At 44.2% G+C, this 21,836-nt stretch overlaps 2 protein-coding genes across 4 annotated transcripts in view; both read right to left on the bottom strand.

The window, feature by feature from the left end:
* Positions 1 to 326: 326 nt before the first annotated feature.
* Positions 327 to 15,656, bottom strand: rac3b (Rac family small GTPase 3b). 2 transcript variants are annotated; one of them, XM_026177532.2, is made up of 6 exons: positions 15,467 to 15,649; positions 12,065 to 12,136; positions 10,967 to 11,084; positions 8,584 to 8,646; positions 7,832 to 7,991; positions 327 to 2,630 (listed from the first exon to the last, which is right to left on the bottom strand). In XM_026177532.2, exons 1-6 carry the CDS (start codon positions 15,499 to 15,501, stop codon positions 2,500 to 2,502), a joined length of 579 nt encoding a protein of 192 aa, XP_026033317.1. In that variant the 5' UTR covers positions 15,502 to 15,649; the 3' UTR covers positions 327 to 2,499. The 2 variants fall into 2 exon arrangements, with proteins under 2 accessions (XP_026033317.1, XP_080161816.1); XM_080305690.1 differs by lacking the exon at positions 8,584 to 8,646 and having other exon boundaries at positions 15,467 to 15,656.
* Positions 15,657 to 16,312: 656 nt separating this feature from the next.
* The window catches only part of lrrc45 (leucine rich repeat containing 45), a 12,850-nt gene continuing 7,326 nt past the window's right edge, over positions 16,313 to 21,836 (bottom strand). The window contains exons 15-20 of one of the 2 annotated variants that reach the window (XR_013911080.1): positions 21,224 to 21,316; positions 21,002 to 21,092; positions 20,599 to 20,674; positions 20,319 to 20,492; positions 17,499 to 17,646; positions 16,313 to 17,352 (exon numbers count right to left, since the gene is read on the bottom strand). Coding sequence is in view for 1 of the 2 variants with exons in the window: in XM_026177518.2 (XP_026033303.1) it covers positions 17,153 to 17,352; positions 17,499 to 17,646; positions 20,319 to 20,492; positions 21,224 to 21,316 (615 nt within the window). In the remaining variant the exon portion in view is untranslated. The remainder of the gene's footprint in view (positions 17,353 to 17,498; positions 17,647 to 20,318; positions 20,493 to 20,598; positions 20,675 to 21,001; positions 21,093 to 21,223; positions 21,317 to 21,836) is intronic. The other variant, XM_026177518.2, reaches the window with a different exon arrangement.

The raw sequence follows: 21,836 nt of genomic DNA, 5'->3' as shown, positions 1-21,836 counted from the left end.
TAGTTGTTTCAGTGCTGCAGTAAAGAATAGCAAAGAAGAACTGAAGCCTGGACGTGTGCTGGAAAGCCTGCTGATGAAGCTGAATAAGAGCCATCATCATCATCATCTTCAGTCAGAATGATTCGTTTGGTCACTTTGATAAATCTAAACAACTAAAGGTACAGGAACAGTCCGTCTTCTGTTAATATATATGTAAATAATCCTGTAAAAAAAGGACTCGTACAGCCACTAGCGTTTTCCTCAGTGTTAGTCCACGAAGCACATTTCGATGTGAACCCGAGGGAACGCCTCGCTGTGTGAGGAGGAAATGACGACAGGAAGCAGACTACCTTACATATACATTTGTATTTAGTATACAAAAAATTGAAATATGTCACCACACAGACATGTGAAGTAATAAAAAATAAGACAAACAGTTGAAACAAGTATACAAGTCATCTTACATTACATACGTACATGGCCAATGCATTTCATCATACAACCTCTCCTAAGAGTTACAGTGGGTCAAATAACCAGAGAACTTCCATGCAATAGTAGTAGTTTTTTTTCTTTTGCTGTTTCTCAGCTACATTTCGACACCTTAGCTAGGCAGGACCACACGACATGATTCAACCACACAGCTATGCCAACCAAAGACAGCATAACGGAGCACTGCAGTGCTGCGTCTCGCCACACGGGGGAGACAGACACACAGCAGGCCTGCGACCATACAGAAATGCATTTCATAAAGGTGCAATCTGCACTGTTTGCCATGACGACAAACTCCACAACGATTGGCCCTTTATCGTACACTGTTAGCGACACTTCTAACTTCGACATGAGCAACTATAATCCCTTTAGTTTGAATTGTTTTAGTTTTACGAGCTAAATATTCAGGTACATGTAGATATTCATAACGCATTCCTTTTCTGAGGATTATTCTGTACATGACTGGATGTCACTGATATTCGTGTGTTTTCCTTCCTTTATGTCACAGATTGTTGAAAAGTCTTGTGTTTTACTACAATACAATATGAAATAGTACCAAAAACTGGACACTAAAAAACTTGGCTTAAAACAATACTGTCTCTTATGCACTACCCCAAACTGTCTCACTGACACCGACACATGCCCGCCCACCGTGCACGCACGCAAACACACCTGTCACGCACGCATTCATGTGCTTGTGCACAAACACACACACACACACAGTCTAAACAATGGGATAAATTAAGACAGAATATTTTAAGACCCATGCAAGCTCCTCCACTCCCACAGGCAGAACTCAGGCAGCAAGGTTGTACAGCCCCCGTGTGTTTGGCAAGCTCGTCTGTCACATCTTCACAGTTAAGAATAGTTACCCAAAGAAATTGACCAAGATCAGGCGACTGAAGCAAGAACACGCTGGAGGGGCATAGCCAAATAATTCTTCAACTGATCAGAGGATGCTTCTGGAAGCGAGCAAAAGGTTTGCAGGTAGACCTCTAAAGTAGAGTTATGAAACAGACAAGCTTTGACTGAAACCTCCAGTTAAACCTTTGTGTCTCACTGAAAATCTCTTTTTTCTCATTGAAAAGTTAAGAACGATGACACGGGCTATGATTATGAGTCTGTGCGTGGCTTTACTGAGATGAAACCCAAGAGGATGAGTTCACGGTTACATGTTTATACTTTGACTGCAGCGCTGATGTGATCGTTTGGCAGGAAATCTGTCCTAACTCGACAGGTTACTGAGAGGATTGAACAAATACAAGCAGTTAGACCATCGTTACAGTCACTGTGCTAGCTAAGAACTACAGGGAGCATCTTGGGCCGTTTGCCCAGTCTGAGGGAAACAGCACAGCCTTTCTCCAATGAGCTGTTTAATAATGAGACGCTGATCTGGCAGTATGGAGCAAACTTGAATACCTTGCCATTTTAAAGAACTTGGTTTGGATCGGGAATAATAAAATGCCAATCAGGACACCCGCCAGTGAACCAAGCTGTCAGAGAGTCTAACTGCTGGTGTTTCTGTCATGTGACCACAGATCTCAGGGGGGACCTCGCTGTGCATACTGTCAGAAATGAGGGCTGAACGAATGAAGGCAGTATTTCTTTTAATGTGCTGATCCTAGATCAGAAGCTGAGGGTAACTTCAGAGCTGAAGGCGTATTCACAGTTCATGTTCTATCTAGTCAACACTGCATTATTTCAAGCAAGCATAGCTGAGAAACAAAAGACTTTGCAGTAAGAAGATAAGAAGTCTTTGTGAGCCCTCGTGGCAACATGACACGTGTCTATGAGTACAAAGCAGTTGGACAGTCATTGTCTTTCACAGAGAACCTATGACCTTACTCTGTAATGGTTAAAAAAACTGGGTTAAATATTGGTCCTACCAATATGATTTTGAAAAAACATCGATATAAAGAAAGCAATCTCAGCAGTGCACACTCACTCTCGCTAGTTTTCTTTCTCATCCTCTCAGAGAAGTAGTGGTTGTTGTTCATGGTGATGTGGTGTAGTGTTAGCAGTGCTTCCTCCTTAGAACATGGTGCATCTCTTCCCCCTCTTCTTCACGGGTGGGGGGCAGAGCACAGCCCGGATGGCCTCGTCAAATACCGTCTTCAGGCCTCGCTGGGTCAGCGCAGAGCACTCCAAGTACTTCACGGCTCCTGAGGACCAGGGAGAGGGCATGATGGGAAAACTCCTGATACGCCCCTCTACATTACCCGACAGAGCACCTAGCACTCACCGAAGGGCCCCACCAGATAACTGTCCATGCAAATACTGAGGAGAGTAAATAAAGCAGGGGTCTCACACTGGAAGGAGCTGAGGGCCACTGCTGGCACTGTCGTCTGAAGGATACTTTTGTGTTCAATTAATACAAAAACAAACATTTCTGAAAATGTTTTGTTTGCTTTTTTTAAATTTCAAATATCATATAGGCCCCGGGGCAGACCCAGGACACGCTGGAGAGATTATCTCTCCAGCGTGTCCTGGGAACGCCTCGGTGTCCCCCCGGATAAGCTGGAGGAGGCGGAGGGGGAGGTCTGGGCTTCTCTGCTCGGGCTGCTGCCCCCGCGACCCGGCCCCGGATAGGCAGAAGAAAATGGATGGAAATATTATATAGCAATATCTTAACTAACTGAATCGTTTCATTGAAAGAGCAAATAAACACACTGGTCCTCTGTCTGTCACACACGTTCGTATTGAACAAAATACAAGTGCAAGTGACACATGAGTTCGTGCGAGTGGCCCCCGGGCCGCGAGTTTGAGACCCCTGGAACTATTACAGCAGGTGCGTGATCGTTTTTTCCTCCTTGACACAAGGCGAGTGGAATTCAAATCACAATATACATATTTCCTAATAATTTTTTATTTTAAATGAAATCGTTTAATCTTGTTTTTAAACACTGTTTATTTTGGGTGTTTAAAAAGAACGTAGCAGATGACACGCTGTCTCTACCCACTGCTAAACACAGCCACAGTTCAACTACTGGGAAGCTGAGCAACATGTACATATAAAAACAAAACAAAGTGATTTACAAATCTCATAAACCAATACTTTATTCACAATAGAACATCTCCAAAAGGTTGCGACAGGAGTATGTCTCCATCTTTGTAGTATCTTTTTCTAACATCTGGAAACAGGAGAGCAGCTGTGGAGTTTCGGGAGAGGAACTTTGTCCCGTTCTTGTCTGACAGAGGATTCTAGCTCAGCAGTCCTGGATCTTCAGTTTGATTTATATCGAGAGAACTCACAACAACACTTGCCTCGAGGAGCTCTTCTCGTCCATCTTTTTCTGAACAGTATGCTGTCATTGGTCCATAATTTGTAGACACAGTTTGGTCCCGCCTACTTCTGAGGAACTCTTTTTGTACCCAGACATGTTACTGACCTGTTGTCATTTAAACTGATTAGTTATAATTATTATTAGTTATAAAAACGCAACAGCAGATGACCGCCCCTCCCTGAGCCTGGTTCTGCTGGAGGTTTCTTCCTGTTAAAGGGGAGTTTTTCCTTCCCACTGTCGCCAAAGTGCTTGCTCATAGGGGTCATATGATTGTTGGGTTTTCTCTGTATGTATTGTTGTAGGGTCGAGCTTACAGTATAAAGCACCTTGAGGTCACTGTTGTTGTGATTTGGAGCGGTCTAAATACAATTAAACTGAATTGAAATTGTTCCTCCAGCTGTTTCCTTTTAGGACCACTGAGTTTTCCAGCCTGCTGTTGCACCTGGCCCAACCTTTTTGAAACATTTGCTGTCATCAGACTCAAAATGAGTCAAGATTCTTTGTGAAATCGTTCAAAATTAAGAGTTTAAAGATTTAACAGGTTTTCTGTGTTCTATTGTGAATACAATAGGGATTTATGAGATTTGCAAATCATTGCATTTTGTTGTTTTTAAAATGATTTTTTTAAAATTGGAGTTAAAAATTACTTTTCTAAACGAGTTGGTCCCTGCACAGAGTGGCACAGATCATTCATAAAAACAATGATGCTGCACAACAACAGTCATACAATCACATGTATGAATCAGGATTACACAATCAAAACAATCATCAACATGCTGGCATGTTGGAACTTCCACAGATCCTTGAATATTACGCTGCTGTATAAACATCTGCTTCTTATCACAGCTTTTAATAATTATATACATACCGATATACAATACAATAATCAGCCATATTTGAATTGATCAAAGTGAATTAAAGGTTTACTACATCATCGGTTTGAGCGCTGCTTTCAGATAAGATTGTTGAAAGCCTTTACAAAGGCCGGAGTAACACTGGATCATCTCCTCAGTAGGACTACAACAATGGAGCAAATAATCTTCATGTGACAAGCACTTCAACTCACTTCACAGAAAACTACAAACGTGGTTATAAAGTGGTCTCTTTCTCCAGCTGTACATACGATTCATGTGCCCACAGCATTTATAGGCTAACATTGCCTTTCCCAGCTATCCTAATACCAGCAGAGGTCTCCAGGTAGTTCTGTCCCTATCTGACATTCTTGGGTCTTTATCCTACAATATGAATTGCTTTGGGTTGACAGTTACTGTAAATTGGCTCTTGAACAGGTGAGATGGATACCAGTGAGCTGAGTATTGAGATGAGGTCAGGACAAAAAGGCACATATGGAAGTCACTCATAGTGACTGACACTGACAGCAGATCGAGTCCAAAGAATTCCTGACTCCTTGTGACTCCCGGTCTAATCCGGTTGTTCAGTGATGACGCGACGAATCCTACTTCCGGGTCTAAAGTAGTCTGCGTTTAATATGGCTTTTGTGTTGTTAACATGTTTAATGTTATGTATTTTCTTCTATTTGATCTCAAAAAGCTCCTAAAACAGTCAGTGATCACTGTTGACCTCCCTCGGCTTTTATTACCGCTAATCATTTATTTAAGCTCAGTTTTTAAAACCTTAGGATGTAACTACAGCCCAGCCCATGCAGCAGTATATGAATGACTAACCTCGTACTGTGGATGGATTATCTCAGTTGTTCTCCTGGCTGAAGTTTGGTCCTTTTACAGCATCCTGCCATGCGATTACATTTGTTCCTGACCACCGAGAACACTCACGTTAACTTTTATCGAGTGGAAAAAAAGTTAGCTTGTTTATATTATGCTAACGTAGCTGTGTCGCTAGCGGTCACGCAGCACATCATTATATACCAGCTAGCCCAACTTCAGTAACCCTACAAACGTTACTGCTGTTTAGTTTTCTGTCTTCATTTATGCTGGAAGTGATAACAGAGCTGTACGTTTTAATTTGTTTCCAAAACCCCGCAGTCAGGACATGCTATATTGTATTTAGATAGAAGCTAGCGAGCTAACTCCCTGCTAACTTCTAACTCCGTTAAATGTCATAAATTCCGTTTTCATGGATGCCTGGATGTTAAACTCAATTGTTACACCTGGTAGAGCAGAACGCTGATCATTTTATTAAAGATGAAAGACTTTAGACAGTTTTCAACTCTCAGTAATGCCACAGTGATCGTTTGATATATGGACCAGTTTAGACCCAGACACGGCTAGTGACGTCAGACTGAACAACCGGATAGCAACAACATTCCCCAACAGATATCTGGTCACTGTTTTCTCACAGTCACTGTGGTCATGATTTCTAAATCCACGTGTCTTTAACAATCATGTTGGAAAGTTAATAAGCTTCAAAGGTTTATAGAAGGATGTTTCATTGACAGTTGGCTGGAACTGTGTGCAATTCATGGTTCCTCACTTACACAAACATCATTCTCCAATCACGCCTTCGTGCTTCTGCTCGTCAGTGGGGTGTGGGCATGTTCCAGCATTCTGAGGTCGGATGTTCCTCACTTTAGAGGCTGAACTCAAAGCAGCTCTAACCCAAACTAATGGACATGTTTATGTACAGGGGAGGCTGAGCACACCCTCTCCACGTGTGTGTGTGTGTGTGTGTGTGTGTGTGTGTGTGTGTGTGTGTGTGTGTGTGTGTGTGTGTGTGTGTGTGTGTGTGTGTACACAGAACAAACACAGCGTTATGCATTAATTAGTGAGTGAGCTTAAAAAAGTTAGTAAATGTATTTTTCGTTAGCTGCTTTCAGCCTGAATTAAGTTCTGCTGAGCACCAAGCAGCAGACGGTGGAGACTACAAAGCTGTGGACATGCTACTGCTATGCAGTGAATAATGAGCTCTTATTTTTCTTAAAATGTGACATTTCCCCAGTTTAAACATTGATTTATGTTCTATTATCAGTAAAGTACGAATTCATGAGATCTCTAAATCTACGCAGCCTGTTTTCATTTTCACAACTTTTTAGGAATCGACTTTGTAAAGCGTGTTTCTGTCCACTGTGTCACATGAGCCCTTTCCCACCTACTCGACTCGCGGATCGACTGGTCTTCCATTAGAACCCTCTAGTACCATGTCGTCATAGCAACGCGTCTGCGCGTCTCGAGACGTAATTAATATGCGACACGAACGCCACAACAAAGGTGGACATCGAAGCAAACACATGCCTGCTACTCGGTCCGTGGCGTTTCGGCACACTCAGAGATCACTGCGTTGTTTTTGTAGCCGTTTCAAAAATGGCGATTTGGACTTTCGTGAACGCTCTCATGACTCGTAACGCTACAGCCAGCCAATCAGTGGCATACAGTCTGATGATGTCACACTTAGTACCTGTTTGGATCACTTGAAATCCAAGCAGGTGCTAAAAACTGGTACCAGGAACTATGACCTAATGGGAAACCCTGAAAACCGTGCCGAGTCGCTCCGTGGAGGTTCTATTGGAAAAGGGCTTTGGTGACCTCGTTTGTAGAAAAACATAAGTTTTTTTAAGTAAAAAGTACTTATACTGCATTGTAACAATACTTTACTACAGGGAAAGCTTGTGCATTTGAAAACCTCAGTAAGAGCAAGAATGATCAGTCGAAGTTTATTCAAAAATCACATGTAAGTGTGCTGAGAAGTAGAAGAACCTACTCCGTCCATAAACAGCTGATTTCAGTTTGTCACAAGCATCCGGCCGCTGATGTTTTCACCGTGCAGGCAGGGCTTGGAAAATGATCATCAGGAAACTAATTTTAAAAGCCTTGAGGCGACTTTTGTTGTGATTTGGTAAATAAAATTGAATTGAATTAATTAGCAACTAAAACTGAGTTTACACCTACATAAGTGAGTAAATGTGCCTGGTTATATCCCACCTCTGACTAACCAATATTCTACTTAGTTCCTTCAACCCAGAAAACTGTATATACACTTTTCTTTGGATCAACTGTCACTGGTACCCAATTTAATATGTTACTTACTGAGACAACAGACAAACAGCAATCATTATATATAGCTAAATTAATGTTAGAGAAAAAACGATGCCGTTGCAGCCTCACCAATCTCTCTCGCCATGGCCAGGCCCTGCGGGTAGGTGATGGGGGACAGCTTCTTGTCCCGCAGCCTCTCAATGGTGTCCTTGTCATCTCGTAGATCCAGCTTGGTGCCCACCAGAATGATGGGTGTGTTGGGGCAATGGTGTCTCACCTCAGGGTACCACTAGGGCACCACAGGCACCCACACACAGACACAACCACACACAGATGTGTACATATGGATATACAAAAGACAAAGTCAGTGAGAGAGGAGAAAGAGAAGAGTCAGCTGGCGGCGGTGGAAGAACATCATGACCCTTTCCACAGTGACATTCAACAAACTGAGTTGTGGCTAAAGAAAACATTGTTATTAAGTTTGAATGAAGGCATGAACACAAGACATCCTCAGGCAAAGAAACCTCCAATCACATCACACGATGGGACAATCCCGTCGGAAACACAGAGACTCTACAGAGGGACCCCAGACCTCGTGAAAAGTGTGATTTCACACGAGAGCGTCTCATGATGCTCAGCAGATCAAACCACAGCCGGCCGTGACGCTCCCTCTGCAGAGTGTTTGCACTCGCTCAGGCCTCAGCCTACAATGTGTGTGTCTGCGCTCCACGTCCTGCTGGAGTATCAAATCCAGACCATTCTAAGCTGAGGACTGAACAGGTGTGATAAACCAGGTGGAGCCAAAGATGTGCCTCCTTGTGGTCAGACTCGGCGTGAAGGGGGAAAAAGGAGGGGGCGGGGTGGACGGTCAGCGTACTGACCTTAGCTCGGACGTTCTCAAAGGAGGCCGGACTGACCAGGGAGAAGCATATCAAGAACACATCCTGGGAGAGAACCAGAGACATCGCTAGTTGAGAGTGAGATCTGTGTGTGTGTGTGTGTGTGTGTGTGTGTGTGTGTGTGTGTGTGTGTGTGTGTGTGTGTGTGTGTGTATAAAACCACCACAAGAAATCAGCTTTATTTGAAGTCTTCGACACTTATTAAAAGTTACAACACAAAAGCCTCAAAGAGGCGTGTTTCTGCTTGATATTGTTTGTTCAAAGACATTTTAAGTGTAATAGACCGAGGACATCCAGGACAGACCCCGCCTCTCGCCTTATGGCAGCAGGGATAGGCTCCGACCACTGCAAGCCTAAACTGGATAAGACAGTGGATGAATGTTTGGTGCTTATCTACACAAGAAGTGGTTATCAACATAGTGGGCAAATATACACAGCGGTCCCTCGTTTATCCCGGGAGTTACGTTCTAAAAATAACCCGCGATAGGTGAAATCTCCGAAGTAGGCAGCTTTATTTCTTACAGTTATTACTAGGGGTGGGGGAAAAATCGATACTGTGTAGTATCGTGATATTTTGTTTGCTAATAATGTATCGATACAGCGACAGCAGAAATCGATATTTTGTTACAAAAAAGGTTTTCGTGCTCTGACTTCAGAGCACGTTGATCCTTTTTCTGAGCAAGAATCCTGACACTGTCCAAATGTGTTTAACTGTTTTATGGCAGCAATAAACATGACAGTTTACTTATTTTAATTTAAGACATGTTTTATTTTAATTACGTTTAAAACTTTTTTATTTAATGTAAAATTATATTTTGTTTTAATTTACTTTCAAATTCTTCAGTTGCTGAAGGGGCTGCATAGTTTTCATATTGCATAGTTCAGAATAGCTATAATTGTACCAGATGCATTCAGTTAAGTTGGACTAGACTGTAATACAAACCGTTCAGTTTGTCAACAATAAAACTGAAATGAGAGAAAGACTGAGTGTGAGACTTTGATATTAGATAAAATGAATATTGATAAAGTTTAACTTTATGTACAGAATCTGAATATTGCAATATATTTTTAAAAATATACGAGACTGATTGACAATGGTCTACAGCCAATCAGGACGCAGAACACAATGTGCTGTAATAAAAAAAAAATCAAAAAGAAAAAAAAAAATCAGCGAGGCCATGATAGGTGAACCGCGTTATAGCGAGGGAGCACTGTGCATGAAAACCTTCCCTTGAACTGGAGCCCCGCCCACACGTGCGCGGTACTTTGGTAACTGTAGCTTTTCCTCAGTGTTTAGGCTGTTTTTCAGTGTTTTTCATACACAAGTAAATGACGTTTTATGTCAAAATCCCCATTTTTATAAAAACACAGGGCTTCTTAAAGCCCTTCCAGGGTGAACACTTTCAGGAACCATGGTTCTGCTCGTACACTTGGCGAAGGAAAATGATTTCATCTTGGACGTCAAAGGTGTGCGCCGTTATCGCCTCTTTTGATGTCAGACCGTGCTGACCAACGTCTCACCGCCTGTTTTCTCGGCATCGTCATCAGTGTTTGACATCATTTTTTGCTTTTCACGCGGACAGAGATATGAAAGTGAAAATCCCTGTTTGAATCAGTGCCTGTGTGCATAATCGCCTCCCAGATCATCCTTTTGGCCGTTTCCAGGCAGCTTCCACCTGCTATTTCTGGATTGCTCCCTGGAAGTTCTGTTGTGCCCACACTGCACAGGCGGATTTCATCAGACTTCAAATCCAATTCTTTTGCAAACTAACCTGAATTTCACGTGAAGGACTGTCGTTGTTGATGAGAGCTGGCAGTTTGCAGTTACAGAGTCAGCAGCTTTAAAGCTGAACGCTGCATGTTGGAGGAGCCCGCTCATAGTGGAACACCCTGGGGTGTCTGGGGGAGAACATTCAGCAGATCTATCCTGTGCCAGTGCACAATGCAGTGAAAATGGTGGCATTTTTTTGCTCACTAACTGGATAACCTGCCACAACAATCACGATGACGGACTGCCAGAGTTCCAGCATGCATTGCAGATGGGGAAGGGAAGCAGTTGCTAATCTTGAATGGGAGATCGCAGAACAGCCTTTTCCTCACACCCTGTTAGCCATCTGAACTGGTGAGTGTAGTTTGGACTTCTTGAAATATTGGCATAATCATTAATTTAAGGCATACAGTTTTCATATTGAACGGATAAACTGATAAATGCTGGGGTCTACAAAGCATTACAGCAACCTTTGTACATTAACCACCTTCCATTTCATTCTCTTACTCGTTCATCTAAACAGGTCACACAGGAAGCTCGGTTCAGTCACGTATCTGTGGCATGCTGTGAGTGTGTGGGAGGAAAGAGTAGGAATACCGTCTGTGGGTAAGACAGTGGTCTGAGCCTGTCGTAGTCCTCCTGTCCTGCTGTATCCCACAGACCCAGATTCACTGGTTTCCCATCCACCATCACATTGGCAGAGTAGTTGTCAAAGCTGCAGGGAATTGGACAGCACACTGAGTAAAAAGCAGCTGAGACTACTGACAACAGTAGTGCGATTACTCCTAAACAACACTTTGCAGAACTACATGACCGCCTAGATAAGGGTTGGTAAATATTTAAGGAAGCTTTTTCTCCTCCAAGTCTACTTTTTGGTGTTGCATTACTATATTTGATAAAAGCTTTTAAAAGAGGGAATGAAATTTAAGGGACAGCAAACAGTCCAGTCCAGAGCTGAACTGGGAGTTCCTCATTCAGCCCAGTGCTCACTGGGCTCTCAGGTATCAGGTTCTTCTGCTGCGGATGGGTCCAGCACTTTGAAACTGAATTACTCTACTAACTCTAATTTGATATGAACTGGTTTCCAACCTATGGGATATATGCTGCTCATATTAAAGAGCCACCTGCCAGTTGGTTTAACACGACTGAGGTGAGATGCAGATATTTGAAAAACAGGATTTAAGGGAACTTTCTGGGCTTGGCACAGTTGTCATGATTATTTTGTTATGCTGGTTTAAAAGTGTAACATTTGTGTCACGACGTAGCTGATAAACACTGAAATATCTTAACAGCTTAAAATTTGAAAAGTTAAAAAACATTAAGGAGTATACATAACATCAGTCTGTTTGATTTGCAATATTAAATATATAAATACTACAAATATCATCCATCGATAAGCATGGATAGTTTCTCGGTGTACAGAACTGTGCAGGAGTTTGCAGCACATTCACAGCTCGCTGAATGAGCGATATCTTTTATTTTATCTGATTTCATTTGACATTCATTCGTCTCTTTTCTGTGTTCTCTTTCTTGTCAACTAAGTTCTTGCAGGAGAACAGCTGTATTATTATTATAATTATTATTAAATCCTTTGTGTGAAACCTTTAGACAGCACAGTGTCTTTGACAGAGCGCTCAGCCCTACAGCGTTACATGGTGGTATTGTGAGAGCATGAGGAGTGTTCGGGTTACTCACACAGTGGGGATGTATTCACCGGGGAAGGCATTGGTGGTGTAACTAATCAGCAGACAGGTCTTACCCACAGCCCTGAGGAAGTGACAGCAGAGGATCCAAAATTAGGCTGCAGCTCCACTCTCATACAAACCTGAGCGTAAACAGGCCACATGCATGTGTGAGCACAATGGAGGCCTCTATCCCCTTTCAGCTGAGTGCCACACAGACATTGGCCTACATACATGTTGCCTAGGGACACAGTAGCCTTCTATGGTAGCCACACACACACACACATGCACACACACACGCACACACACACACACACACACACGCACACACACACACACACACACACACACATCCTTGTGGGGACATCTCATGGACATAATGCAACCATCAAAGATGAATGCCTGACCCTGACCATAACCTAATGTAACCCTGACACTAGAACGAGTAAAACCACATTTTGAGTCTCAGAAACGCCTTCAGACTCGTGGGGGATTTTGGTCCCCACGAGTATAGTAAGCCTCCAATTTTTGGTCCCCACAAAGATGTTCATACCTGTCCACACACAGTTACTCGCAGACATAGCCCACCTCTCCTCTGCTCACAGGCCAACAGCACCCCTCCGACTCGAGCCACTCGATGCTACTGGTGGCGGCATGGATGAGTATTGGCTGGCTGCTCATGCATGACTCATGAGCGATTCTGTGTGCTCGTCTCCACAGACGTGACCAACAGCAGTGACACGCGGTGGCAAAATGTGTGACTGATATAAAAGTGATTTGAGGTCAGTGGGACTCTGTTTGGTCAGAAGGGAAACACTGACACTTACAGCTGCTTCATTAGTCAGTTTCAATGATTACGACTATTCTTCAGAAGATCGAGTGGCTCATCTACTGATCTGAACACTGGTGGTGTGATCCCCAGCTCATCCAGGCTGTCCTTGGGCAGCACACAAAACCCAAAGATCTATGTGACTGTGTCACAGATACAAGAGCTTAGAGGCCACAGAGTAAGAACTGCATAAATAAGGAAGTAGTTAGGGCTGAAGATGCTAAAATGCTTGCTGGGAGGGACCAACATGGCCAGGGTTAGAAATGAGTCCATCAAAGGGTAAGCTCAGGCCCCGCAGTTCTTTTCTAAAAATCAGACGTGGCTTTGATATGCAAGCAGATTTTAGGTCCTTCAAGTGAAAATGAAATGATGCTTCAGAATAACTACCCGCCGTGCAGGAGAGAAAGCATGCAGGAGCAGACAACATGCGAAGTTCAAAACCAGGACTTTCTTGCTGTGAGGCAGCAGTGCTAACCACCTTACCACCGTGACACCCACTCAGGTGGAGATGTCAAGCAGAACCCGTCTCCTGGAAAATGTGCAAAGCCTTTGCTTTCACTTCCAGACCTCTGGACTCACACAGTACGTCTCTCAATCACACCTGTTTCACTCAAAACACACAAATGGTTCAGATTTGCTCTGCGTCGCACAAGCTGAAGCTGTAAGATGTACACGCTTCAACTTCAACTCAGTTTTATTTATGTAGCACCAAAACACAACAGAACAAGGTAAAACCCTGCAATAATACAAAAGTCACACATGAGTGAGTTTAAATGTCTCCAAACAGATCCGCAGGAACAGGAAGTTGAAACAACTGCAGGGAAACAGAGATGCTGTTACACAAACACACACAGTGCTACACGTGCAGATGTACAGCAGTGAATGCACAGGTACTGGTAATACCACATCCCTGCTCCGAGTGTGAAGCTGGCCCACGACCCCGACACTGAAGCTGCGAACCTGCTGTCCTTCACTTCATTACGTCCCTGCGTGCTACTGTCAGCGTGGGTCAAGTAACGTGAACGGCACCAGGTAACAATCTGAAGACACCAAACACACAGCTAGCAGCATCTGTACAGTCTGTATTAAAGCTGTTTGTGGCAGCTGACGAGAAAAACACACATTTTTATATCCCGCCCACCTCATAAACAGCCTCATCGCACATAACAGCAGGTTCCTGTTAGAAACAGCTTTCTGAGCCCTGCGGTGGCTGTGTGCGACATTTAAAGTCAGTGGATTCCAACCACAGACTGCATAACAAAGATGCAAGTATCCACCGCAGGGTCACGCTGTCACTGTCACGCTGTCGCTCTTTGAATCCTCACATTAGCCGGGCACGGCGGCTCAGTAGCAGACCCAGGTGTATTCTTCCTGGTGACTGCAGTGTGATGTCATCAGTATAACTTGACACCTTGGAGGTGAGACTAGATTAAACTGCTGAGCATCATTTCCACAGAGACTTTGGTGAAACTGGAGGTCTTTTCCTGGTGGCCATTAGAAGTAATGCATCTCTAAGGTGCCATTGCTTTTCACACCCAGAAGCTACTGCCATCTTTACTTACAGTCTGTGCTTCTAAAATGAAAAAAAGACTATTTAAAGATTTTTTTAAATGACATTTATATAATTTTGCTGCATTTTTAAAAAAAACAACAACTTTTGCTACAAATCCAAGACAGCCCGTTTCTCTACAAGTCAAAGACTCACACCTGTGCAGACTGTGGCACATTTAGCTCAGTGCAGATGATCTGGTCAGAAAGAGCCATAAAACCAGTGCAGCTGTTCGGAAATATCCGGCTAAGCCCTCGAGGTTAAAAATTCAGCAACTGGACGATGTTTTAAAAGTTGCTGAATGCGTGTTAAAGAAGTGTGATCTCAGTAATGACCAATAAGAAGTGAGACTAGGACTCCTGCAGGGATCGAGCGGCCCCAGCTCCCTCTGGAGGCAGGCGAGGGCTTCTCGACTTGAAAGGTAAACTGAGCTCGTAGGTTGGACGGCTCCGTGTGTCTGCACACAGCACCGTGCTGTAAACACAGTGTGTGCAGACAGCAGCACTCGGCATTCTTTTATTTTCCCATTTTGCCTTTGATGATAAAAAAGACCTTTGGCCGCTCCTGATGTTTGTAAGAACTGATAGGAGTGCCGGTGGCTTTAATCAGCGACCACTAATCATATTAGCATTTCCAAACGGCGCGGCGCACTCTCGCAGCAGACTTCAGTGCACATGCCGCTGGGTGGGATCTGGATGCAGTAGGAGCAGAATTAGGGCAGCGGGGCCTGCTGCTTGCCACTGACAGGGCCACAAATTCCTTAGCGTGCATCAGCACTTCAGCCCGCCTTCAATGGCCTACCAGGCGTGTAGGTGTTCCCGCAGCATCTCGATGCTCGGCTCCTGCCTTTGCGCTGGATGAAGACGTGATCACATGCAGATGCCCGTGGAGCTGTATCTGAGAAAGAGAGGCGGCCGACGGATCGCCGAGCCCCAGCCCCTTTTCACTACATAGCATCCTCCCATCATCCATCCATCAGTGGATGCATCACTGAACCCCACATGACAAATGTGCCGTTTCTGTGAGCGTGCTCTTACCCGTCGCCGACCACCACACACTTAATCGCCTGCATTTGGACAGCAGCTGGAGGCTTTCAGGGAGCCGGCGCTGGGAGTTCACCGATCCGACAGTAAGCGCTGAGGTCTCGTACGAGAACAGCGGGCCAGTCCGCTCAGCGATGGAGCCGCAGTGAAAAGGGTCGATGACGAGCAGTTACGACAGTCTCCGAGAAGTGCCGAGCGTTCTTAAAGGGACAGAGGCGGAACAGAAGAACGCCAGTAGACGAAGAGATGGCTCGCTCCGATCACTTCCGCCATCGCTACATGCTACCAGCGATGCTGCTTACGTTACATCAAAGACAGCTAGTACAGGGCGATCCACGTGACTGAGCACAACGATATTTAGTTTAACCCGTCGGACGGTCCCGAGCTAAGCCTCGTGAGACGCACAAGTTGTTGTGTGTTCGCTGCCTTCAGACATATTCAGAAACGCAGACCAGAAACGTACTTAATCGCCAGATTGTGGAAACGTTTAGAATCGATCATATTCGATATACTCGATCCAAAAGAAATTTGTCTTGAACAAGTTTCCTTGTTGAAAGTGGAAACTTTCAATTGATGAAAGTTTCAACGCATTAAAAAGAAATCTTAAAGGACCCGATCCCCTGGATATGAATTTCAGCAGCGCAGCAGCTTTACGTTAAAGCTCCACAAGCTTGTGCCTGAACCATCTTGGCAGTTAATGATCTTTGGCTGCAGTTTCAATACTAGTGACCTCATGCATCCCCACCCCAACAACACGCCACACCATCACTACTGTAACCTTATCTGTTAGAATAATCCAGATCAAGCACAATGCATTAACACAAAACAACGCAACGCTGGTTTGTCACTGATAGCAGACCTGAAACACAACAGCTTTATTTGGACTTTCATTATAAAATGTAAAAACAGCAGGTGTCCTGCTCTGCATCAGTGTCTACTCTGTAGTATACAATATTAAGGCATATCTGAACCAAATATCATTTTGACTGTAAACATGTACGTTTACTCAAACTGGATAAATGTGGCAGAAATGACGCTGGCTTGCAGTGAAAGCTAAGTACAGTTTATCACGTGTACTGTGTGAGCGAAGGACATAAAAATGGAAATTTATGACACAAGACCAGGTTCTGATCACAGGACTCCTTCAGCAGCGCTGACCTTCACATGTGGAAGGTCATAGTCACCATGTGCTGGATGTGTGTGAACAGCTGTGTGACTGTGAAACATCTGCAGATGTTTGATGGCTGCCTTGCAGCCTCTGGACTGTTAGAAGTTTTTGAAATCGGTATTTATTCAGACAGCTCTCTCTTCTTCCCCTCAGCCACTGTAAATCCATTCGCTCCATCATTCAGTGAAGCCATAGTTCCTTTTACAAATGCACAGCCGATTCTTATTTTTCATCATGTGAAAACCTTGTTGCTTTCTACTACACTCACTGGAACGTGTGGAAAGTGTTGGCACTTAAAGTGCGCTGTGTATTTATTAAAAGTAGCAATAAAAAAAGAAAGTAGCACACCATTGAACTGAGCACGTCCTGATGAGATTTGTCATTTTTAACATTATGTTAGGTATGGTTATTATTTGCTGAGCACTGATCGTCCACGTCAGAATATTCTTCAGCTCTGTGGAGCTATGCCTGGTCCTGCCCAGTGCGGGAGCCCTGAGAGAGGCCCTGCTGGCTCATTTCTGGAGGCTGCTGTGGTGTCCCAGAGGAGAACCGTGAATGTACGAGAGGACGGCACTCTGCAAATAGCTGGCTCTGTTGGCCTCATCCTCCCTAATCCTATGGATCTCTGCCTCCTTCAGCCGCAGCTTCTCCAACATGGAAGACATCTCGCTCTCTTTGTCCAGAAGAGCCTCCCTGTGGTTACTACTCAGCACTACAAGAGGGCAAACCGGAGAGAGAACAGCATGAAAGAGAGCAGCACAGAATCAAGTCACACTGTTGCTTCCAGACAGTCCTGGCACAAAGACGCAAAGTTTATGTAAAGTTTAAAAGTAACCGGAACAAAAGCGGACGGCGAACCTTTAAGCTCTCTTTCCAGAGCGCTGATCTTTTCTTTAAGTGCTCCCTGTGCCGTCCTCTCTGCCTGGAGATGTCCAATCTGCTCCTGCAGCTCCACCCTCACCCGGCTCACCTCAGCCACCTTCTCCTGGTCTTTGCAGCACAGCTCCTGTAAGAGCACAGCACCCCTCATTTATCACTTCAGATTAGGCCAATTTACTTCAGCGTTTCAGGCTCTGACAATAACTGTTCGAGTCAGTGTACAGATTTGTCCCTGCTCCAACATCTTTAATTCAATTCAATTTCAGTTATTTCTCTTTTTAGATTTTATTTAAATTTTAGAACAATTCAAAGCCAATGAAAAAATTCTTTCTATGTGTGGAAACAACTTCTCTTCCACAGCTCTTGGTGCTGCATTCTGGATTCAGGACAAGGAATCAGTCAGAAATCTTTTCTTTATTTTCAGCTCCACTGCGAGTCAGGAGCTTCCCTACTTTAGACAATGCTGTTCAGATGAAAGAAGGCAGACTGTTTACTGTTACAGGACAAAAGTTCCTGCAGGCTTCCTCACAGTGTCACTGGAGGTCCACGTCACAGTGTTTACAGACCACATGCCTCTGAAACGGACTCATGAATGAATATAAGTAGCACTTTGCTGATAGGTTACTTTCATTCATTCATAAGCACGGTGGTGCAGTGGTTGGCGCTGCTGCCTCACAGAGTTCGATTCCACCTCCTGGCCGGGCCTTTCTGTGTGGAGCAGGGGTCTCGAACTCCAGGCCTCGAGGGCCGGTGTCCTGCAGCTTTTAGATGCGTCCTCGATCCAACACAGCTGATTTAAATGGCTAAATGACCTCAACATGTCCAGAAGTTCTCCAGAGGCCTGGTAATGAACTCATCATTAGATTCAGGCGTGTTGACCCAGGGTGAGATCTAAAACCTGCAGGACACCAGCCCTCGATGCCTGGAGTTCAACACCCCTATATGTGGCCTTTGGTTCGGTCTGCTACATCAGTCACCAGCCTGCACAGATGCTTGGCTGTATGCAGCCAACACTATGGTAGCTGTGCTTTCAGGGCTGCTCCTGTCTTCTGGTTTCCTGTTGACACAAGCTAGCTGTATATCTAGCATCACCGAGGTTTACTGCCTACAAAGAAATGAAGGAGACAAAATCATAACATTGATGTATCATTTATGGAGCTATGCTCGGGTATTAAAGTAGGTGCAATGGTCCAGAATGGCAATTTTGGTGTGGATGTCCAAACATGGTGGTTGCAGTGCTTCAGCATCAAGCTAGCACTGCAGCAGAGGAGTGTGCATGAAGGCAGAGCAAATCAGTCAAGATAGCTTGTGTTAGATCAAATCAAAGAGCAGTAAACCTCAGAGCAGCAGCGGCACAGGTCAGCTGATCACAGCCTGCAGACAAAGAAGACCTGCTGCAGCTCACAACAGCAACATGGAGCCAGTACTGCCAGTCTTTGACCCCGACTGGACTCGTTAGGGCTGGGTATCATCACTGATTTCTAGAATCGATTCGATCCACGATTCGATTCAATTCTATTCTATTGGAATCGGGGAAATTTTGCCTCAGACAGTCAGAAATATTATAATCCAGGTCATGCATCAGTACATTTCCATGTTTTTATATCTATCAAAAGAAAGCTGACACTTGTGAGACTTTATCAAAGGTGTGAGCATCACAGCAGAGGCCTTTGTGTCAAAGTGACTGAGGATAAAACACAGAAAAGCATGAAGGAGATTTTCCTGGCCTGGTTTTTTATAGCCGATGACCGTAAAATATTCTGCAGTAGATCAAAAACGAAAGAAAACCATTAATCAACATATGAACATAGGGCTGCTCGATTATGGCAAAAATGATAATCACGATTATTTTCACTGAAATTGAGATCGCGATTATTTGACGATATTTATTTAACCCTTTAAGACCTACCATAGAACCAAGTCCACCAGAGCTTATATTATTTTTTTACATGTTGTAGTGCCATTTGTGGGAGCATTTCAAGTTGTCGGGAGAGAGAGAGAGAGAGAGCTGTGCATGAAGTGAGATTTTATCCTGGTGGAAGCAAAACAGCAAAAGTCCGAGTTGTTGTCGTTTATGTGAAGCGTAGTTTGGATCTTCTTTTGCTGCTGGTTCGGTCAATAATGTTTGGAGAGAGATCAAACCAACAGCTTTAGAATCAGCTCAAAAAGGGCGTGAACACAAAGCTCGACCCGCCGAAACATCAGAATCAGCGAGCTGTCGGCTTTCAGCCCCGACCGTGCCGTCGGTGAGAAAGTCACATCGCGTTTACGTCTCTGTGCAGAAGCCTGTTCCTGCTCTCATTCACTGTTTTAGCTGTTTGGTGGTTGAAATGTTGTGAGGTTTAACCTGAGATTCTGGCGTTTCGGGCAAAAATAAATTTATATTTAAAAATTGATTCAGGATTTTAATGAATTGATATCACGTTATCCAAGCCAGAATCGATTTTAATCGATGAATCGATTATAAAGACCCACCTCTAGTGCTCATTTCTCTGTTTAGATGTGGAGGCAGAGGTTTTACTTTTATGTGCTAATATTATTTGATTGTAATGATAACAGAGCATGAGCTTCAGTTAGCTCTCCACAAAAGCATCTGGCATGTCCTACTCTGAGTACGTTTCAGAGCCTGTACTGTTTCACTGTTACTGAGTAACGTTTAACACAAGTATGGAAACACTGTGTGTACTTTAGCCACCTCTGCTGGTGGGAGTTAGAGGTGTGGCAGCTGAAACTCTGCTGTAGATACAGGAGCTACAGTGGGAGTGGTGTTTGTACAACAGGCAGCTGGTGCATCCTGACCTGCTGCAGCTCCTCTATCCTGCGTCGTAGTCCGTCCATCTCGATGCTCTGCTGGCTGTTCTTGGCCTGCAGCTCAGAGATGGTCTGTTTCTGCTGGGAACAGTGCAGCTGGACCTCCTGCAGGGATGAACGCACCGAGCGCAGCTTCTCCTCCAAGGACGACGCGTGCTCCTGCTGCTCAGAGGAATCAACACAGAAGGAAATGCTGTGGAGGGTCTTCTCAGGTATTAGAGTCCAGCTATTACAGGTGACAGTGCTTTTTAACATTAGGGAAACTTACAATATGATGCAATCCCAATACGTTGCCCATATTGATTTTCTGATCAGTTGTGTGATAAACCAACAAATCTGTGTAACTAAAGGAGAGAGCGTTTATTCTACAGAGGAGCCTGTGGAGTCAGTTTGCCTCCCCAGGTTTCTTTGTCTTTGCCACTTCAGCGAGCTTGTGCTCACTGTACGTCAAAATATTCATATATTAAATAAAATATGGTGCAGTTTGCATTTAACCCATTCATGAGGAATGATCACGTGGAGCAATGATTCATTCGTCTCTGCCTGATGCTGTGACTGCAGGGTCACTGCAGGTCAAAGCAAAAAGACGTTTTTACTCAGCTTAGAACATTTTCATTAATTTAAGGACTGAGGTCATTTTAAGGATGATTTAGATTTAGAGATTCACTCACACACACACACACTGACAGCATGATGACAGTTGGGTCGGTGGGGTTCAGCCACGCTCTGCTTTTCCTCAGAGCTCTGAGTAAATGACTCGTCCTGCTAGTCAAAGACAAAGTGGTGGGTGGGGAAAGAAAAGTACGGCCACCGGAGTGGAGATGCTCGTTCTCCACTCACCACCTTTGAAAACTTAGGTTGTGAGTCGGTAAGTGACCAAAGTTTGAACTCACCTCTTCCAAACGCACTTGGGCTCGCACTCTTCCCAGCTCCTCCTCTGCCTGGGCCCTTTCTGCCACAAACGCTGCTTTAGCTTTACTCAGTTCCTGGAACAGATGAGACGACAGATTATCATGAGAAACACATTCGGGGTGATTCGTTAACTCCCACTCTGGGTGTAGGATTAAGAGTTCCACTTCACTGTCATTCATTCTGTAGAAATGCTCCCAGATTACAGGGAAACTGTTTTATTAAACTGTGTGCAGCAGCTGTGGTTTTATCATTGTCCTCTGCAGTACCAAGGTGTCCCATGCTCTCTACAGTCACCTTCAGTTTGGCCTGATAACTGGGAAATTCCCTGGTGCCAAAGAGATGTTTGCTTGTGGATTTGAATAACTGTCTGGAATATACAGTTAGGGAAAGTTGACCCTTCAATCCTTAAATAAACAGAGACTCACTGAACCTTAAATATAGTAAAGAAACAAAATTAAATTCAGGCTCTGTGTTAAAGCTCGTACATCCCTGGATGTGTCACTACTTCAGGTAATGTATATATCTTCCATTCACAATATGACAGATCAAAATCAGAGACACTCCAGTTTTGGATCCGTTCGATACTGTCGACCA

Source organism: Astatotilapia calliptera, chromosome 8 (assembly GCF_964374335.1).
Source record: "Astatotilapia calliptera chromosome 8, fAstCal68.1, whole genome shotgun sequence".
Taxonomy (NCBI): Eukaryota; Metazoa; Chordata; class Actinopteri; order Cichliformes; family Cichlidae; genus Astatotilapia; species Astatotilapia calliptera.
Note: the sequence above shows the minus strand (reverse complement) of the source record. Positions and strands in the feature narration are given on the sequence as shown.

What these genes read in the sequence shown, in the direction of transcription:
- rac3b (XM_026177532.2), bottom strand. Translation starts at nt 15,501, where the DNA reads ATGCAGGCGATTAAGTGTGTGGTGGTCGGCGACGG. An exon ending in TGTGTGGTGGTCGGCGACGG is followed by an intron (nt 12,137 to 15,466) that starts GTAAGAGCACGC and finishes TCACTTCCTCAG; the next exon opens with GGCTGTGGGTAAGACCTGTC. An exon ending in CACTGTCTTACCCACAGACG is followed by an intron (nt 8,647 to 10,966) that starts GTATTCCTACTC and finishes GTTCTCTCCCAG; the next exon opens with GATGTGTTCTTGATATGCTT.